This window comes from Mytilus trossulus, chromosome 8 (genome assembly GCF_036588685.1).
Source record: "Mytilus trossulus isolate FHL-02 chromosome 8, PNRI_Mtr1.1.1.hap1, whole genome shotgun sequence".
In the NCBI taxonomy this organism is placed as follows: Eukaryota; Metazoa; Mollusca; class Bivalvia; order Mytilida; family Mytilidae; genus Mytilus; species Mytilus trossulus.
Window position 1 is genome coordinate 15,378,106 of NC_086380.1, and position 22,629 is coordinate 15,400,734.

Here is a 22,629-nt window from a genome sequence, read left to right on the forward strand (position 1 = left end):
GCTGAAATATGAAAAATTTCTCAAATATGCCAAAAAACGTCACTTTTCAGATGGTTTTTGTCAAAAATGAAAGTGGCCGCATCCATGTTCATCCACAATCTTGATATATGTTATGTATTATCATAAAATACAAGTTACATTTCAATATTAAGGATGAACACGAATGCGGCCACTTTCGTTTGACACGGAAACCGTCTAAAATTTAACTAAAATGATAGAATTTTGATGATTTCAGTAAATTAGCATGACTTAATGGTGCTACAACCCGATATATGTGCATTGTATTGTCAAAAACAGCCCATATATATGTAGCAGAAGTACTCAACTGTCCAATAAATAATTAAAAGTTTACATTTTAACAATTTTGTAAAACTGTTATATTCTGGGGCAAAAAATGGGTCTTACCGGACCTACTCCTTTCTGGCCTTGCTGACATAAAATCTGGAGTATGATTGTCAAACTCAGACTCAATTATCAACCAAGCAATACAGTGGATTTGTCGTTTCAAGCACATGTATCTAGTTAATTTTTATGACCAATGACCCTAGTCAGCGTTCTACTAATTTGTATTATCTAGAAATATCCACCTGTTCTAACTGTTGTATCTGTCCTGCTTGTTCATCCAATTCTTCTTCCTGGTCTTTGCACTTGGCATCCAAATCGTTCTTGGCTTTCTTAAGGGACATAACTTCATTACCACCTGACATAGAGCCTGCTAGTGTGACGTCAATCATCTCTCTATCTAATCGGTCAGCCTTTTCTGTTATAGATTCTAAATCTCCTTTCAATCTCTGTAAACAAATATTAAATTAAGAGTTGTAAATAGCAAGATTTTAAAAAGGCTTGTAGTTTTAACATTAGATGTACAAAATGCAAATAATGAAAGTCCATATCCCTAATCCTATGACTGTTCAACATCAAGACAAAAATGGCTGTATTATCCCTTTCCTCCATGGACATTTTTTTTTTACACACTTGATTTGCAAAGGATTTTTTAATTAAAAAAAAATCATCAGGTTAAAAGTATCAATGCATTGGAAAAACGAATATTTCATCAATAAAATTCCAGTCAAGATATTCTCATGAATATCCTTTTCATATTGGATTCAAATTTTGTTAAGTCTGATGCAGACATTTTGAGGTCATAGCGTTTCAACTGAGGTACTACACAGGCGTCATTATGGAGTAAAGGGGGTGGCGTCAAAAGGCATCATTATGGAGGAAAGGGTTAAGATGACCATATTTGGTGGTTCAAGAAATAGCCAGTCATCTTCCCTTTCAACACAATAGACCTTGTATATTAAAAACAAATAGCCCTCATGAAAATTGAGCCTATGAATCTAAACATCTTACAACTAAAACTTGTTACAAGATACTGTTTGAATAGCTTTCACATTTTTAAAAGGCATATCCATTCTTGTTATTGATATGCACATTACAATAGCTGAATTTCATAACTACTAAACATACTGTGAGCTCTTGATCTAATGTAAAGTTCTTTGACATGAATTCATCTTTCTCCCTTTGTAATCTTTCTCTCATACTTTTTTCACTCTTCACTTCCTCCTGAATCTTGGACAATTCAGAGTCAAACCTAAAATACAAAACCAGTATTAAAATTTAACAGGAAACATGCATGTAAGTTTATTTCTATTCATTATCAAATAGACAGTTTTTATATATGTTTGCGATTGTTTTTGTTGTAGTTCAGTGTTTTTTGTTGTTCTGTTGTTTTCCTCTAACAGCTGATGTGTTTACTTTGGTTTTGGTTTGTGACCAGGATTTGTTTCAGTTACATCATCCATTTATGACCATTGAACAGTGGTATACTACTATCACCTTTATTTATCTCATCACAACTGATTTTACATATACTGCACATATAAAGTTTTTTTAATGTTTAAATCAAATCTTCCCTTTTATAAATATATCAACAAATTGAGAAAACAGTACAAATAATTCACAGAAAAGGTCATGGCTACAGAGGACAATAGGTTACACAATTATCTGTGAAAATAAAGTTTGTTACAGTACTATTGTTTAATGACTTGCTATTTTCAGACTTATTTTTTCAACCTTTTTTATAGCAAGATTTAATCCTTCAAGGTTCAGGCATACCATTTTCTACTGTGTGAATCAAACCACAAAATCTTCACTTTCCCCCTTTTATCCCACAGATCAATCTTGAGTTTGTTTTTTTTATGAATGAGTTGCACAGGCTGACCTGTAGTTTGTAGTCAATCAGTTTAAATAACATCATTGAACATTGTATTTTTACTGTAATGTTTTAACATAAGCATTCAATAGTGACATAGGAATTGTGCAGAAAAATGCATATGAAAATCATTTATATATTTCCTGTTTGAATGGATTTACACACTATAGTCCTTTTTGTTGCCCTTTATAGCTTGTTCAATATGTGCCATTGGCTCTGTGTTGAAGACTGTACTTTGACCTATATTTGTTTACTTTAATTTAATTGTGACTTAAGAGGCTTGGGTATATAAAAATTTCAGAAAAAAAATAAACATTTGTTTTTCATTTCAAATTTTATTTGTTACATTTTGTAGTTGTTAGTTTATTATATGGTAGACACAAACTATTCAAAACAATCAATTTGTGTTGGCCCCAGATGAGTTTTAAAATGTTAACATCATTGAAAAAGTTCCAAATTGAAATATCTTTTTTAACTCATCGGTGAGCTATATTTTTTAATATAATTTCCATATAAGCTGTACTTAAACTAAGTTATTGTAAAATTTAATGGATTTCTGTAATAAATTTCTTTTTTTATTTTGATATTTCCTTTATTTCGCCTATTACTTCAACAGAAAAAAAACACATTTACAAAAATGTTTGCTTCTTTCGCAGCCAGATAGTGAGCGCAAATGAACGGTGACCCCTCTTTAATATTTTATTTTTCTATTAACTATAAGGTTAAGTTCATTTATAGAAAAATATAGAGAAATCCTATATAAATGATTTAGAACCGCGAACCCCCTTAAATGAAGAGTTGTCTCATTGGCACTCCTACTACATCTTCTTATATCTATAAACAACCCTAATATCTGACCTCCTCTGTTTCCTCTCCAGTTCATTGTTCCTTGTCATCTGTTCCTCAAGATGTAGTTTTGTATCCTGCATCTCTGCTGCCAGTCGTGAGGCCTTCTTTTTAGAGGCAGCCAACAATCTCCTCTGATCTTCTCCATCTTCAATAGCATCATGGAGCTGTTAAAAAATAATTTTAGAGACTGAGTATAAAGTGATATAAATAACATATTGTCTACCATATAACTTAAACATACTAAACATGATGAGCAGTCACTTTTTTCTCTTCATACTACCCAACAAAATCACATTTAACAGCTTGTTTTAAAAAAACAAACTTTATTTTTCAGTTGTAATAAAACTTTAAAACATATTCTTTAATTCGCTATTTATAAAAAAAACTGTTCTCAACAGTTAAATAAAATTTGGTAAACAACATATTGTTAAATATGTCTTATATAATATCCCTTCAATGAATATTGTATCAGCATTTTGCATTTAATCACTCTAAGAGAGATTCACATTTCTCTGTAATTTTCATCTCTTCATATTCTATACGAAGTTTAATAAAATTTGATGAAGATTACAGTACAGCAAGAGAAAAGTGGATTCAAGGTATCCATAAATATATCAGAGTTACAGACAGTAATAAAACTAATTGCTTCAAAACTAAATGCATGTCATACTATTAGAGAAAATATATTTAAGAACTTCATAAATTCTTCTTACTTGACTTAAAAGTTTAGGTCTTGACATCTCATTTACATCCAACATTTCATCTAAATGCTTCAAAAAACACTTATAAAAAACTTTCTGATATTTCAAAACCATCAGTATCCAAAAATTTCCATGTTTAATTAAAAAGGGCACCTAGTCACCTTGAACTCATTTATTCACAGTAATATAAACAAAGTTTTTACCATCTTCAAATCATCTCCTCATATTTAACATTGCTGTATACAACTCCACATCTGACACAAACCAAATGGTCAGAAGATGAACTGAACAGGCTAATCAAATGCACCTTTCTAATTTAGAAGCTAAACAATTTATTGCTTCTTAATGATACATTTTATGCACTTGCTTTACAGAAATCTTATACCAAGATAATAAATGCAAAAATTCAAAAGTTTCGAGAATTTATAACAGATATAAATCCTTTAGCTGTTTGGAAATCTATATATCAATATTTAAATTCAGTTTTTGCCATTCTCTTTCAAAATTAGCTTTTTCTCTTACCACAATCTAGTGCTTTTAAAATTTCTTTAATAACTCTTACTCTTTTTAAAGTAAGGAGGGGCACTGTATGGGGTAATAGTATGCAGTACTACTCCCTCCAATATTTTTAAATACAGTAAATTGAGAAATTATCATTTTTATTTGATAATGCTATTGATCAGTTGAACTATATGGACACACATGCCAGATTAATTATTGCTATTTCATGATCAACCACTTCTGCATACAAATAATAACATCAAAATTTGAAATTCAAAATTTGCACAATTATAAAACGATTGCAAACATTAATATAAATATATACAAATGTAGTAGAACCAGTAAGTTTGAAATTATAAAGGAGTAGATTCAGTAAGACCCTTTTTGGCCCCAAAATTTAGCAGTTTTACAAAATTGTTAAAATGTAAACTTTTAGTTATTTATTGAAAAGTAGAATGCCTCTGCTACATAAATATGGGCTGTTTTTGACAACACGATGCACATATATCGGGTACTAGCATCATTAAGTCGTGCTAAATTACTGAAATCTCAACAATTCTATCATTTTAGTTAAATTTTAGACGGTTTTCGTTTAATACGAAAGTGGCCGCATTCGTGTTCATCCTTAATATTGAAATGTAAGTTGTATTTAATGATAATACATAACATATATAAAGGTTTAGGATGAACACGGATGCGGCCATTTTCATTTTTGACAAAAAACGTCTGAAAAGTGACAATTTTCGGCATATTTGGTAGATTTTTCATACTTGAGCTTGAATCGGATCGTTTTTAATGACTAAATCAGTTAAAATCTTTGTCAAAAACTACTTGATTTAAATAAAATAGACACTTAAGTGTTTAAAAAGTGGTCAAAATCTATCGTCAGATGAACCTGAAATATGAGGCCAAAATCAGTCCTTACCGGACCTACTCCTTAAACTGACTATGCAGTATTTTTCTCAATATTGAAGTCAGTACTGTGACGCAATTATCACTTTTATGTGTCATTTGAAATCTGGGGGCAAGTTGTCTCCTTGGCAATCAGACCACATCTCCTGATTTTCATGCTTACCATTATCTGAGATTCTGACCACAGATTTTGCAACACTTCATCCATTGACATTATACAACAATCCTTTCTAGTATCAGACATATCCTTATGTATATTCAACCTTTAAATTTTCTCCCTCTCTATATTTTTTCTCCATTTAATTGGATACACCCCTTTTAAACCTTTTATCGTACTGATGTCAGAGATGATCTCATTATTTCGTCAAACAATTAATTACAAAGCTGTGTTTTTCCTGCCAGAGGTAGATTAACACTTTGCTAATTATTTTTGATGATTTTTACATACTTCTAATGTATTTGAACTCAACTTACGTGCCAAAAACATTTCAAATTTTTAACATGAGGTTTTAACTAAAAAATATGAATGAGGTCAAATGATCTTTCTACAGTAAATTAATTACATTTTCCTTTTGTAAAGTCATGAAACTTATTCATGCTGTTAAAATTCTATTTATATTGCAATTAACACATATATCCAGAATCCCTAAAAGCTTATAACCATTTACTCAGTGAAATATTATATATTGATGTCAATAAAGATTGCTCCTTACTTAAAAAATTTAAAACAATAACTTACAAATAATGCCTTCCGTCCCCCTAACTATTTACATTTCATGGAAAATTGTCCATGAAAAAAGGGGGGTCTTAGCGGAGATAAGAGGAAGGGAGAAGTTTTATTGTTTTTATTATAAATAGTTCTTTTCTTATAGAACATCATAATAAATAGGGGTCACTCTGGTTTCTAGAAGGCACAGGAAAGTACTCACAAAACTTTTTTCCCCCCATGTTTTGTTTTATCTTTTTTCTCTCTGCCACTACTGCCAATGATATTGTATATACAATAATAAGTTTCTCTGTTTCTACTCAAGATAAATCAATTCATTAAAGGTGAATATTGAAAGAATTGTATTATGTATATTCATTATAAACATAATAAACGGAGGGCCAGGTGCTCTGACATCGTTTGATCACTTTTATTTACGGGAGCCAGAACTGTCCTTGAGATTACGCAATCATTTTTTTCTTCTTCAATTTTTGTATTATCTTAAATTATCTGGATAACTTTCGTTTAACAGCAGCTGACATGCAGCAAATAAATAAAATGGATATCCTAAGAGCTTAAATAATAAGTTATACTTCTAAACACTGATGAAACCTTCCAATTATCTTTCTGTATTGAAATATTTTTGAACATATTTTTGTACTTTCATTTTGTACTTTCATTTTTCACTCAATGTCATTCATGTCTAAGATTAGATTATGATCCCTTTCGTAAATGTCCTCTATATACAAGTATGCAGAAAAATAGTTGACAAAAAATTATCTGAATTAACTGGACGTTATCTTTTCTTCTGAGATTCAAAATTTAAAATACAAATCCAATAATTTAACATCAATGATAAATCCAACCTAATGTTTAATTGATCAGGAGTAGAATTCACAAAAAAACTTATGACTAAGATTAGTCTTAAGTCATAAATCTTAGTCGTAAGTTTTTTTTGTGAAATCAACTCCAGATGTTTCGGAATCAAGGCTAATATTTCTACATCAATAATCAATTGAAACAGAAGACAATAATATCATACTATCATTCTTAAATTTTAACAATGCTGTTATTTAAAATAAATCAGTTTGTATATTGAGCATAGATGTTTCTGAATTAGATATCAAATGTAAATGTGAGGACCAGGGTCAAACCTTATGGAGCTATATATATATAGTCAATAGACATTTTAAAAGTCATACTCCTAAGCTTACCTTGTAGGCAGGCCTCCCCTCCCCCTTTTTTTATTTCTGGATCTACAATTTGCACTTACACCGTTTGTACATATCAGGAGAAATGTCTTTTCATAAATTTTATATTAAGTCAAAATAATTTAAATAAAGATCTCTTAGTTTTCAACAGCACAGATCAGGCATGGTTGCCTTTTTTCAGGACGTCACAATAGGAAAATTCAGAAGAAAACAAACCCTTTAGACGTCACAATCAAATTTCAACTAATCATTTGCCGGGAACAGATTTTTCTCACACCGGTCAGGAAATGTGAAAATAGCACAAAAAATTAGAGAAATAAAGATATATTAGTTTTCAACAGCCCAGGTGAAGGGATTGTTGAATCAGTTCCTATGAGATATTAGCCTAAATGCATCATTTTTATAACAAACACAGATTTAACCCTCAAGCCAAAGATTTTTTTTATGATAGATAGGTATAAACATTCACCAAACATCTGCCCTTCATGTTAACACAGACTTTAACATGTGTTTTAATTATCTCCTAATCACTATAACATACGTCCATCAAACTCACTTTTAAAAATCTCTTGTGAAAATAATATTTCCTCTATTATGAAACATCAGATATGCATCACAAATTAAGTCAACAATGTTCCTCTTTCACAATTCCTTGGTCCTTAAAAATTGGATTTTTCTTTGAACTATTTGATAAACTTTTTTGTAAAATGTATAATGAGAAATGGACCACCAAGTATTATCAATGTTTTTTTTCTCTCCCTCAATATAATGCAATAATAACATGTTTAATTAATTAAATATATATTAAACAAACAGAATATCATTATCACTTTGGAAATTCATGAGTATTTACAATAATTCTATTTCTATTTAAAAATATTTCTTTTAATCACATGCAATTGTTGAAATTTACAATAACAAAAAAAAAAGAGTAAGCAAAATTATTTAACCTCAAGATTTGCAATTAATATTTCACAGAAATAAGTGCTACAAAATGTATAAGCATGATTAGAATCTTATTATAAACTTTCTAGCTTCTAAGTAAATGCATCAGCCCTTTTCATCCTGATCAAAAGTGAAATAATCATATGATTTCCAGCACTTTCTAATTTAACAATTAGAAAAAAAACCAAACAAGTATCTACACGAAATTTAAATATTTTTTACCTTAGATGGTTTGATTATAATTTGTTCCGTCTTCATTTTAAGGTCAGTTAAAGTATAATCACAAGAATCCAACATCATCTTAGGTGTGTAATTAACCTATACTGAGGCCCTCGAAAGGGGAGTAGTGTAACTGAAGGATGTATTCATTACATCACAGGAGAAAAACACACAGAAAACATGCAGAGAAGCTAACCATTTTTAAGTCATATACTTCACTCTGAAAGTTAAACTATTTTTAGATTTTCAAAAAGTTTTCTTTATCTTGACTTATTGACCAAACACCTTATTTCTTGTAACAAATCGTTACATAACATATAATTAAGCTGTCCAATGGTATAAATAATTACCTAGTATCATCACCCCTGGCTAATTAATTACCTATCATACAGGTATATTACAGGTATGATACACGAATTATCACTGTTTTATGTAATATTACAAACAGCAGAAAATTTTATGTCAAGAAAAACAGCTGATCATGGTTAACTACATAATTTTAGTCTTATCTTATACTCAAACAGATATAATAGAAAAAGGTTAACAAATATTTGCTTTCGGTTTTTAAATAGCTTATAATCAATATTGCATTCAAATTCAATAAAAAGATCTGTAAAAATCATTTTTCAAAAGTTGTTCGCATTATACAAAACTGAAAATAAAAATGATTTAAACACCCTCTAATTATATTACACAATTTCTTCTAGCCAGCCAATATCTACTGCAAGTAAACTGGAAATTCCCATAAAATACAGTTTTTCAAGGTTTACAATGCTTTACAAAATAAATTGATTTTAAAACTTATCCAATATATTCATGGATATAAATTTCAAATTATTTCTTAATTATTTACATTTCCAAGGGACACAACTCCCCCATACTATTTCAACCATCATTACTTTCCAACTCACTGAGATAACTCTTATGCATGTCTTTTACATATCAAATGATTATAATATCTAATTTCTTTATCATTTACATGGAAGAGGGAATAATTCAAATTATCAGCAAATAAAATTGAGAATGGAAATGGGGAATTTGTCAAAGAGACAACAACTTGACCATAGAGCAGACATAAAATTTACTGATAACATAGAGATGTATCTAACCTCTTTTAATTATACTTTAAACACATGTAAACTATTATGCAAAACTATTTAGTCCAGTACCATATGATCAACAAGGATATGGAATGTGTTAAGGTTGCTGGTGGGTACAAAAATTTTAGCAAAAAATTAAACCTTTATTTTTTCATTACAAATTTAATTTATTACACTATTAGTTGTTACTTTATGATATGGTACAAAAAACAACCCAGAAAATTGATTTGGTTTGGCCCCAGATGACTTTAAAAATTGAAAAAGCTCCAAATTGTCTCCCTTTGGTGCAAAAATGCCATTTTTTGGCCTTAAATTTAAAATATCTTTTAAAACTCATCAGTGACCTATATTTTTTATTATTGTTTTCAAATAAGCTGTACATAAACTAAATAGTTGTAAAATTTAAGCGATTTCTTATATTAGGTTATTTTTTTATTTCAATATTTCCTCTTTTTCTCCTATAAGTTTCCTCAACAGAAAAAAAGGACATTAACAAAAATGTATGCTTCTTCCAGTGGCAGATTTTAGCTTAAATGAACGGTGACCCCATTTTTTTATTTCATTTTTCATTTAAGTATATGATTTAGTTCATTTATGAAAAAATATAGCGAAATCCTATATTAGGAAAAAAAAATCATTTATACCCAGGAGCCCCCTTAATGCTGATATGACAACAGACCAATTATTAATGACTGACCATAAGTAGTTCAAAACCTGTAGACCATATATAACATAAAGGGTGGATTTTGTCTAGGCAAAACAAAAATGGAACAAATCAAAATTAAAGAACACAGCATTGACTTAATTGTAAAAATCCAAATTAGTCAGTATAAATCTGCTTTACAATATGTTATAGAACAAGACTGACTTAAACAACACCATATCAACTAAAGGCTTTCTGGTGTAATGATTTGTTTAAAATTGCAATTCAGTTGCCTTTTTGCGATTCTTATTTGGAACTACATATGAGAAGAAATGATCAACAGTCATGCCACTTTAAATGAAGTGCATATGTACAGACTGATTAATTGATTGTTGGTTGATTAATGTCCAGTTACAAATATTTCATGCATGTTCAGGAACAACAAACAAAGATTAGATAATTATTCTAAAATTTACAGACTATCACTATTTGTGGGGCTGCTTGTTTCAATTGTCTGCTCATCAAGATGTTCATTGAAGTTAACAACTTGTAAGAAGGTCAGGAGGTCAAACCAATGAACATGACACGGGAAATAATATACATTTATTTATGAGTTGCACAAGTACACATACATGTAGATGTGTGATTTATGATCTATAACACACGTTCCTAGTCATATAACTATGTCAATCTTTTACATCTGTTACAAGAGAAGACTAAAATTGGAAACTAAAACATGTATTGTAAATGTTGCATGTGGTCTTCACATAAAAACTTACGACTAAGATTCATCATAAGTATACTGAATTGTTCATGACTTTTTTTTTGTGAAACCAGATTGGAAGACTTTGTAACAATTGTTGAAATTTAGATTACCATATAGAGATGCTTCCAAATCTTTTATAAAAGTAATTGAGATAATAAACTTTCTAAACAAAGCTGGTTTTACCCTTTTAAAGGAATTGAATTACTCTTAATGTTCATTCTAATGCAACAAGGTTTGTAACGTTCATTTTGATTGGATAACGTCACTTTCTTACATGGCATCAATTGACAATTGATGCCATGTAAGATTTGATGGTCGCAAATACCTGTTTACTGTCTCCGCTAATGCGTCAACAGTAAACATAATTTGCAACCATCAAATCCCCAATTGATGCCGTCAGAGCTTAAAATACAATACAGTTATCTCCTAAATTGTAAGCAAAAGTTTCAAGGCTTTATTTTAACTTTTTCTGTTTATGGAACTTATTAAGTGGTAACAGCTTTTGAAAAGTTTTATGGTCATTAGAAGTCATTCAAAGTTGGACTCCAACATTAACTGACTAGGATTAGCAGTTTTCCCACTGTTGGTTGTGTTTCTCAAAGAATATTCCTGCTTCCTCAATAAAACTTGCCGTAATGAAAGAACCAAAATTGCTGAAAGTGGTGTTACAATCAATCAATCAATCTAACATAAACAATGAGATGTGACAATGGTAATACATCTGCATACCAATTATCATTGACGTACCACAAGTGGATCTCCATTAACTGACCTTATCACAAACTAATACATGTAAAGTAAGCAAACCATTCATAGTCAATAGACCATGACTGAGGGGGCGGAGCCAAATAATCTCCATGGCAATGAGATGTGGCAATGGTAATACATCTGCATACCAATTATCATTGACATACCACCAGTGGTTCCCCATTAAACTGAGCTAATCACAAACTAATACATTGTTGACGCCGTTGCCGACGCCGGAAACAGCATACCTATGTCTCGCTTTTTGACTTCGTCAAGGCGAGACAAAAATCTACTCATAAGCATCCTGACATTGCATTGGGCATACCTTTATAAAATGTTCTACAAAGATACCAGCTAATTTTCCAATTCAGATATGCTGCGATTCTAGCAAGCAACTGTTTTTTTTAACAATATTTGGCTTGATAAATTGCACTATTTTGCTACATCTACAATATGGTATCCTCTATGTAGACACATTACACTGAGGTTTGAGAATACTCCAAAGTATTGGTAAACCGGAAGTGGCTACAAAGCCTATACAAAATTTGCTTACTCTGCACAACTCAATATTATCAACCTACAGACCAAATATCAAATCATTCCCTTTGAAACAAGCCAAGAAAACTTCAGAGAAAATTTCCCAATATAACAAGTGTTGTAAAATGACAAACTATCAACTAAAAAGAAGTGGCTACACATCAGGTGTTAAAATTGCTTACTCGCCACAACTCAACATTATCAAGCTGTACACTAAAGATAGAAGCATTACTTTTAATAAAACAAGTAGAGCAGCTACTAGACCTGCTTGTGCCTTTGGCACTGCATGTAAACATTGGAACCCCATTTGTTCTATGTTCATATTCAAATACCTAATTAAACCACTTTTGTCATTTGCTTTGTAGCCAGTTTATTTTACATTTCTTTTCAAATTTTACAGTAAAACTCATCTTCAAACAATAACTTCTCTGTATAAAATATGACATAACTGATAGAAACATAACCTACCCTTTTCTCTACAGCTTTTTTAGAGTGTTGTTCTGTTTCTAACTCCTCCTCATGTTGTTTCTGGAGACGTTTCTTGGTTATATCAAGTTCTCTTACAACTCTCTCATATCTTTCCTTGTATACAGAATCATTTCCTAAAAATGAACAACAGTCAATTTAATCTATTTTATATATATATATATCTTTTACTTTCATGTTTTCTTTCTAAAAACAGTTCTCAGTCCCAATTCCATTAATGATGACAGTTATACTGCACCAGATGCAAATTTCAACAAGAATTGTCTCTTCAATCATATTTAAGGAATGACTGTAATATTTTTTCTGTCTATGAAGAAATAACATAAAAAATTTGGTGCACACTGAATAACGCATGTAGGGGGTTATTTAACAGTGTGCACCACATTTTTTATGTTATTTCGAATAGACAGAAAAAATATTACAGTCATTTCTTATAATTTAATTCTAAATTCCATTTTAAACTGTAGAAAACCATGAAAAAACGTTGATGATGTCACGATCACATGACTGAATTATGTCTATGGGCTTATAACAAAATAACGTCAGCCAATCTTGAGACGTGTTACATCCAAAATTAAATTATATTTGAATGAATAACAGCTAAAATTGAAGAGAGTTTTACCATTTACAATGCTAACAAAGAACAAGCAAGAATTTAAATGTGTTGCAAAAGTCAAATTCACACAGATTTTTATTCTATTCTCATTACTTTCATGAATTTAGCTTCTTAACATCACTCAAATTTCAAAATCATATCACCCAAAAAGGCATCAAGAGTAAAGAAATAAGACAAGCAGTTAAACCATTGCCAATATTGGCTGTGTATGCAGATGTTTAAATTTTAAACCACTTCTTATCAGACTGAGGATGTTAAATATAATGTCTCATGTTGAGAGAGAACCAGGCTTTATGCATGTTGAAATACCTTGCTAAAACTTTAAGTGGTCCCTTGGCCACTGAATGTTAAGCAATTCAAGTAACAATCAATCAAAAGAATGAGAAGCCAAATTTGTCTACATAGGCAATGACCTATGACTGACAGTAGGCTTACATTCTGCATACCAAAGATTCAATATGTTTAAAATGGCACCAAGCATTTAGGGTTCATGTGTAAAATGCCTACAAATTTTAATTTAAAATGTATCAACCTACCATCTGCATCCTCATCATTAAAATCTAAAGCTTCAGCCTGCCACAGATGTACCTGTGTTAACTCCATCTCAATCTTCTCAGCTTGTCTCTTCAACGCATTATATTTTCCCTTAAATTTATAAAAATATTTATATATGCTAAGGGCTATTCCAGAAAAAAATGTATGGGGGGGTTGGAAGGCACATTATATTAATAATACATGGGTGATGGGATCAGAGCAACTTTTCACACCATAATGCACTATAATTCTCAATTACAATTGTCTGGGTGGCGGGTGCTGACAAAAACTGCCTTCCAACCCCCCCATACATTTTTTTCTGGAATAGCCCTAAGCAAAATCAACATTATCATTTCTATCTTCTAAGCTTGTCTCTTCAATGCATTATATTTTCCTTAAAATTTATGAAATATTCATGGGTCAAAATAAGATATAAGCAAAAGTCTACTGTTTATTAATAAACAAAATATATAACATTATTATGGGAAAATAAAAATCCACTCATTAATTGTTAAATTGTAAACTGAATGTAGCTTACGCTTTACTGACAGAACTAGAATAGTGACAGTTTGTACTGATAAAGGTAGAAGATTAATATGACAATAACTCTGAAAATCTAACACAAACAAAGACATTTTTTTTTTATTATAAAAATTTGTAAATTGGTTGATTTTAAATATCCACAACTGTAATATCCAATATTATCTCATCTCTCTCTTCTACTGTGCCAACTTTTATTGTCGATGTTATCATCAATATTGTAGAGCTGTACTGATATTCAAAATGTTTTTTTTATTTCTATAAAAAGTTTTAATTTAAATAAGATTAAAATAAAATAAACTATGTCAGAGAACATTTGATTTATTGTTAAAAGCCTAGCCTATCAATAAAACGTTGTGATTGGTTTAAAACATGATAAACAATAGAAATTCAACCAAAGACGTAAAGTTATTTTCATTTTGGTGTAAGAACAATGAGATTACCCATAGTCCTTTAGATTCTGAAAAGGCGAATTACTACGATGGATACAACAGTAAAGCATTGTCAGAAGTCTTGGATTGTTTTTTACTTGTGATAACCCAAAGAACATACTAAATAAGATATCTCTTTAAAGAGTAATTTGACATTAGTACCCGTATAGCGGGTTATTTTCGCAGGGTGTAAACTTGCGCTTATTTTAGCAGAAAGAACAAAATCGCCAAAATAAATTCCTCCGATTAAAAAAACACTCATGCAAAGGTATAAGTAAGAGTTATGAATGCGCCAAAATAATTACCACCAAAATATTTCGTATACCTTATTTCATTGAAAATCGCCAAATTTTACATCCGCGAAAATAACCTGTTATACAGTACTTTACCTGTAAATCTTTGTGTTCTTTACTAAGCTGCATTCTCTCAGCTGTTTCTGATTCCAACATTTCTGAAGCATGTGTAGCTGTTGAATGCTCTTCTATCAGGTCAGCCTGGACTTCTGACATCTATATAATAATAATAATTACCACATTTATTTCATAATAAACATTCATGTAAAATATTTAACACAGAGCTATTCTTAAATTTCCTTTACAAAAAAGACCCAAATAATTCAAGATTGGCAAACTGATAGAATTATTTCAGATAACTTAGATTTTTGATAAGTTTATTTTTTTAACCATAATTCAAGATTTGTCTTTAAAACTTTCACATCGGAAAAATTGTCAGTACCAAATGCTAACATGCAGATGTAATTTATTTTTGTTGTTCAGTTGCTGTTACATTAAAGTTTTATCTACATCTCCTTTTACAATGAAATGATTAACAGTGAAAATGTATATGCATACTGAAATTCTCCTATCAATTTAAAAACATGTTTCTGATCGTTTTCAAATCATTATGGGAATTTTCAATTTGACTTATTAAAATTTTATGTCTTTTATAATATGCATATTTACTTACTCTGCTATCTGTCTTTTCATACAGTTGTTTGTATTCATTTCTTTCTCTTTCAATCTTTTCTAATTTGCTCTTCAAATGTTCTACTTCAATCTGTAATCAACATTGTGAAAGTATGCAAAATAAATGAAGTAATTCTGTTACCTTTTAAAGACATAAGTTAAACAAATTAACTGCAACCAAATTATATATATTAAATGCTTAATATGGACCAATATAAAATAGTAATTCGCTTTATCTCTCTTTTCTCAAGTTATTTCCAGTTTTCCAAAATCACTGGGTCTCAAATTAAACAAAAAAGTGATGTTCTTCAAATTATCGAAAATTACCCTTGTGTCCAGTAACAGGGGTATAAGCTTCATTTTCAAATTTTTATAAAAGCTGGAATATTGAAATAAATTTTAGCTATAAAAAGTAAATTATGTTTAATTTTGTAAGTACTGCTGCTTGTTTTTTTGGCTGTAAAGTCAACTGTTTGAGAATTATAGTCTTTTTGGCATCCAGTCAGATATACAGACGTTTTCTTACTTGACTATTGTTTTCCATAAAACTTTGGTATTCCTTAATTATGTTTAAGTATATATTAAATTTTGAAAATTTGAAATATGATTACTTAGTTATCTCCCCTTTATTTTCTATTAACCTTATCTCCCCTTTATTTTCTATTAACCTTATCTCCCCTTTATTTTCTATCAACCTTACCTCCCCTTTATTTTCTATAAACCTTACCTCCCAGTCCAATACAAATATGAACATAAAACTTTCTTTGATTCAGTTCACATAAAATAATATAAACATAAGCAAATCCAAAAGCAAATCCAAAAGCTACCGCCTTCTCCTATGAATAAATTTTAAAAGAATGGCTTACCTCCCTTTCTTGGAGTTGTTCCTCTGTTCTATGAACATTTAACATTGGTTGTACTTATGGCTTACCTCCCTTTCTTGAAGTTGTTCCTCTGTTCTATGAACATTTAACATTGGTTGTACTTATGGCTTACCTCCCTTTCTTGGAGTTTTTCCTCTGTTCTATGAACATTTAACATTGGTTGTACTTATGGCTTACCTCCCTTTCTTGGAGTTGTTCCTCTGTTCTATGAACATTTAACATTGGTTGTACTTTGGTAAATAATCTCCACCATGACCAATCTCTTATCAACATAAATTTCTTTACATTCTTCTGTATACAGCTGATCGCTATATGTTTAACCTTTAATATAATTTAGAATATCAATAAAATAATATCACAATATCTGAGAAAAAATGTCTCCCTTGATAATAGGAGTTTTTAACAACCTTGACTGGCTATATAGCCCTTGCATGATCTCCCTAAAAGAGTTTTCTTAGCTATTATCTGAAGAAACAGATCATCAATCAATTTTTAAAACATGTTTATCAAACATTATGATTGGTAAAAAGTTGATAACTAGTGGACTGAAGTTCTTTTTATATCAATGAAGGAGCGGTGAAACAGCCAATTGTACTTTAGATTTAGAAAAAAGAATATAGGTAAGACATTTGAAAGTATAGCTCCTTACAACTTTACAATGTAGAACTAATGTAGCATGATTATTATAATTTAAAAGTCATATTATAATTTTATATTGTCATATATTCGAAAACATGTCTTCATTGTAATTCAGTCATGAAAATTCTTCTTTTTAAACTAACAATTACACATCTGAAACCCCCATTTTTAAAACCCAACAATGTTGAAACCTACCCGTAATTCTTTTAGCTTCTTCCTGCCTAAGGTTCCTCGACAACAAGCTTGGAATGCTACAATTGTTCCCGTAATTTTTTCATCTCTAGCTGCTTCTAACTGGCTCAGAGCACCAGCTCGGAAAAATACCTAAAATCGAAAACTTCTGTCATGAAAATACATCTGTTCAACTTGTATCATAAAATTATAATTTTTTTATAATCTTGTCCAAACCATATTCCTAGCAGTGGTACTATATATCAATCGGTAAGAGTACTAAGCGTTCACTGTGGGGACATCTTTTCCAAAAATAATTTCAATATCCAATTTTATACATGTATTGCAGGATAAATAAATTAAATTTACTCTACTGCATATCAGTACAAATATACTTTTAACAGTGCATACAATAACTAAATGATTACTTAATACCACATTTTTACTTCTTACATATTTACTTTCTGCTTATTATCAATGAAAGATAAAGGAAACACTTTAACTGTAAACTAGTTTTTCCCTACCTGTCTGACAAGATATAAAATCAATACAAATCTTATATGTCTGTTATGTTTTACTGTATATTAATAATTAATCTTGATAACAGGAAAAGGCTGCAAATTTTTATTGTACATGTACATTATTAACCACTAATCTAATTAAATTGCCCAGAAGTAAATTTATTGGATGTGGTAAAAATATATTGACTCCGGTCCAAAACCTGATTTATATTTATTTTTAATTTTTTTCTAGTTTTTTTTTCATTCACCTAAAAATTCAAAAGTGCAACAAAGAAATGGTTCATTAATTAATTAGGTACAAAATTTGAAAGAAACTTTACAGAATACAAAATGGAATTTATCAGAAATAATTTCAAATTTTTTAAAACTTTTTTAACAATTTGTAAGAAAAGCTTAATAAGAAATGTATACAAAGTAAAACAGATTTTTGATCCACGGAGTCAAAACAAGTGAAACTGTGAGTTATTTCTCACTGATGACCCCCCCCCCACCAAAAAAAAAAATGTTTCGTTAAACAGGAAGCACTTTTAAACGTGATAAGTCTTAAAGCACATCAAGTGGTATAACTGACTCATATAAACTCGAAAACCAAATTTCAGAAATCCTTGTATTGTAGTTCCTAAAAATATTTGTGATGAAACTTTTTAACTTGGCTATCATGTGTAAAATGATGTAAGTACTTGGTAAAAAGGTATTTGTTGAGTGATGAATCTGAAATCACATTACAAGGTATAGCTGACTTATATAAACCCTGAAACCAAATTTCAGAACTCCTTGTACTGTAAATACGGAGAAAAATATGATGAAAATTTCAACATAGCTATCATGTGTAAAATGATACACATGATTGGGTTAACAGGAAGTTGTCGAGTGATGAATGTGAAAACACATCACATGGTAAAACTGACTTATATAAATCCTGAAACCAAATTTCAGAAATCCTTGTAATGTGGTTCCTGAGAAAAATGCGACGCAAATATTCATGGAACATACAGAATGACGGATTGATGGACTGACAGAGAGAGGTAAAACAGTATACCCCCACTTTTATAAAAGGAGGTAAAATTATGTGGTGTCTATCATGTATAGTTACTGAGAAACAACTCTAATCAAATGGAGTATAGATTTAACAAGATATTAAGCTGTTTTTTAAAGTCATATGAAACGTGTGACTGGTGAAAATTAATGTCTATCCAATTTTTGAACCATTGCATGTATACATCACAAACGTAGTCTTCTGTGCACGATTTTTTCATTTTTTACGCAAACATATCTTATTATCGTCAATTTTTTGTTCTCTGTCTGTTATGAGGTGAAAATATGGCAGCTACTTAATCGTTGTATTTTGAAGCTGTAGTTTACAGATTGTCACCTTATAGTAAATAATCAACAAAGGAGCATGGGTAATGAGCACATATTTTACATGTACAATCAGTAAAAAGTTTATTTTAATGACAGATCCATGTGTATTGCAATCACAGGATTTTTATGAGAAAGGTCACCCTAAGGTAACTTTGTATACGGAATATGTCGGTGAATTGCTTCCTGGAATTTTCTTCAAAAAAAGTATGCATACATAAGTTTTATTATAAAAACTATCCATTTACTTATAAAAAACACATGCATAATTTATTTTAGATTTGAGGTTTCATATGACTTTAACGGACCAATTCCCAGTTTCTGAGTGACCAAAATGTGACACTTTCTCACCTACAATTCTGTTTACCTTTAAAAAGGTATAACATATTTTCTCATGAATATTAAAAACAAGTTTTTAGTTTAAGCCTAATCTAGTTCCTGGTCATCTTGTATACATAATAGATCAATTATCTCACTAGGCTAAGTCAAACATTTGAGATGCCTTGGATAGGAATCGACCTTGTGCAAGTGTTCATAAATATATACCTATATAAGACTTTGTTTAATTTTGGAACATTCATATACCAAATACAATGAAATAAAAGATGATGTTTGTTCCTGTTTGAAGCATTCAATTAATAATTCAACTTGCAAACAGTCCCAGACTTTCCCTTGACATTTTTTTTTCAAAACCTAAATAGGTTATCAGGTTGATTTCTATCTGACGAAACACATCTTAAATCTACTTACAAATTATTCAATTACTGTAAACTAACTTAATTTCACAAGCAATTTATTTTTCGCAATTTTTGCAAGTATAAAATTATGTGAATATTAATCATCGCGAAAATGTAAAACTTAGATCTTTTCTTAATAAACTACATCATATAATTTTGAAAATCACAAAACTAAGTAGCTGTGATGTGGATTAAACAGGATAAAATGTGAAATAAAGTATCCGCCAAAATAAGTTGGTTTACGGTATATTGTCTAACCAGTTACCATGGTTACTAACCTGACTTAGTCCCACTCTGTAATTAAGTTTATCTAGATCCAGATTATCCAGTATATGTAATATTGCTTGTTTTTCTGGTAAATCTTTGGCTGGTTTATTATTTGGTGAAAGTAATCCTTCAAATCTCTGTCGAAACTCTCCAAAACCCATATTATCAGGAAAGCCTAAGAAATAAAAGAACCAAGCTTTCATATCCATTGTCAAAAAATAAATTATGATTTATGATTTATGACAGTACATTTAAAACTGTGTTTTGCCCATTACTATTTTAGTAAATGTGACCTTAGACAACAGAAATATTCCTCTTCAATAAAATCATACATGTACTCTTAATATACATGACGACATGGCTAAGTAAAATTGCTAATTTCCTGCATTATTGATCATCCTGAAACCACTTTTCAAATTTTCATTTTTTTTTCTCTGAAAACATGATCTTGACCTAAGACACAATGACCTAAAATTCAAATGATCATATTCTCTCATAACATGGTATGATGTATCTATGTATAGATGCGATCCAATTTGTAGTTCTTGGTTTGCATCATTAACTTTTTTTTCTCAAAAATTCTGTCTATATATAGAAACTTTGAATATAACCATAAAAAAAGTTCCCTCAATACCAATAAAATTATATTATTATCTTAAGGTTCCACTTAAAAATTAAAAAAAATATCTATATAGCATTCAGAAAATTAGTTAATACAAAATAACAAACAAACCTGGCACAAAATTCTTCAAACAATTTATCAAAGAAGATTTATTTAATAATGTTCCAATTACAAATATTGTTTCATTCTTAAAAGAAGTTGGAATATATTATAAAATATAAAATGTTATTATATTTAAAATGATTTTAATTTCAATCACGTTATCTTACTGTTCATTTTTATTTGTAAATAATAAATTTGCTATAATCTAGAATTTTAGTTTATTAAAGGACCTTTTGTCTGATTTTAAGAATATGCTTTAAATTGTAAAAAAATATTTGAATTAGCTCTCACAGCAATATAGCCATGTTGTGCTAATGCAGCGTAAAGCAACCAACAATCAATCAAACCAAAGAATGTCTTTTAGGAAATAAGTTATCTCCCTTTGTACAGAAATATGGTTTAACATAGTACTAAAACATAATGGATGAAACACATCTTCTGATTGGCTGACTTTATTTTGTTATCACCATATAGACAATTTAGTCATGTGATTGTGACGTCATCAACGTTTTTTCATGGTTTCCTACAGTTTAAAATGGAATTTAGAATTAAATTATAGGAAATGACTGTAATATTTTTTCTGTCTATTCGAAATAACATAAAAAATGTGGTGCACACTGTTAAATAACCCACTACGTGCGTTATTCAGTGTGCACCAATTTTTTTATGATATTTCTTAGTAGACAGAAAAAATATTACAGTCATTCCTTAAATAGATGGATTTTTTTATAGACCATAACTCTGGACTAAATCATCAGATCAAAACAAAATTTAAACTTGATCTATAACTTGTCATTATAAAACTATATACCAGATATTAAATCAATATCTTTTAGAATGAAGTAAAAAAGTGTGGAAAACTGATTTTCCAGATTGGCAGATGGACAGACAGATGGATGGAGTACAAACCTAAAGTCCCCTTCAACTTCGTCAGTGGGGGACTAATAACCTCTTACTAAATGTGACCTACTACATGTATATCAACTGTCTTATTGATGAATATTTGGATAAACATCTTCATAGTTAAAAACCTTTCTATCATCATGGTTTCAAGTATCAAATATTTGATTCAAAGTGTTACTTACCTTGTCGAAATATCCTGACTGAGTCTAAGAGTTCACTGCCCCTAATTTGAGATCTGACAAGTGTCACATTCATAAGTACTTCTTCTGTTGCTCCAGGTTTATCCTGAGGTACAGACGGGGTTTTCAATTCCCAGAGTCCTGCATTATGCTGAGGAAGTATACAATGTACAAAATGACATTTAGTTTTCCGCACAGTCTCAATTATTGAGTCTACTTGGAATTTAACTTGTAAACACATGGAACGTTTTTTAAGTCCTGCCGTTCCTGACATAAATGTGCGTCTCATACTACCAACTCGTCGTAATGAAGCTGATCCTTCCATTCCTACTATAGATCCACTCACCATCCCAGCCACTGGAGCTTTTACACTGTTAAATAACTCATTTATATTTTGCCTGAAATAGATCATAACAATATTAAAAAGATAACACAATTACTCAATTAACTATAGATAACCATCGAGATACTAACAGATGTCACACCTGTTTTTATAACATGCTTATTTTTTGTACATAAATTAGGAGGTTACTTTTGCATTAGAATTGTTTTACATTTGTCATTTCTGGGCCTTTTATAGTTTACAATGCGGTATGGGCTTTTCTCATTGTTGAGGGCGAT

General features: G+C 30.1%; 1 protein-coding gene across 6 annotated transcripts in view; it reads right to left on the reverse strand.

The window, feature by feature from the left end:
- LOC134728352 (unconventional myosin-XVIIIa-like) overlaps positions 1 to 22,629 on the reverse strand; it is a 92,673-nt gene that overhangs the window by 14,558 nt on the left and 55,486 nt on the right. For all 6 annotated transcript variants that reach the window (XM_063592943.1, XM_063592946.1, XM_063592945.1 and 3 more), the window contains 11 exons: positions 22,012 to 22,406; positions 20,214 to 20,377; positions 17,343 to 17,471; positions 16,686 to 16,829; positions 15,626 to 15,715; positions 15,049 to 15,168; positions 13,691 to 13,799; positions 12,521 to 12,654; positions 3,074 to 3,228; positions 1,471 to 1,594; positions 588 to 791 (listed from right to left, as the gene is read on the reverse strand). In XM_063592943.1, coding sequence (XP_063449013.1) covers positions 588 to 791; positions 1,471 to 1,594; positions 3,074 to 3,228; positions 12,521 to 12,654; positions 13,691 to 13,799; positions 15,049 to 15,168; positions 15,626 to 15,715; positions 16,686 to 16,829; positions 17,343 to 17,471; positions 20,214 to 20,377; positions 22,012 to 22,406 — 1,768 coding nt within the window. The remainder of the gene's footprint in view (positions 1 to 587; positions 792 to 1,470; positions 1,595 to 3,073; positions 3,229 to 12,520; positions 12,655 to 13,690; positions 13,800 to 15,048; positions 15,169 to 15,625; positions 15,716 to 16,685; positions 16,830 to 17,342; positions 17,472 to 20,213; positions 20,378 to 22,011; positions 22,407 to 22,629) is intronic.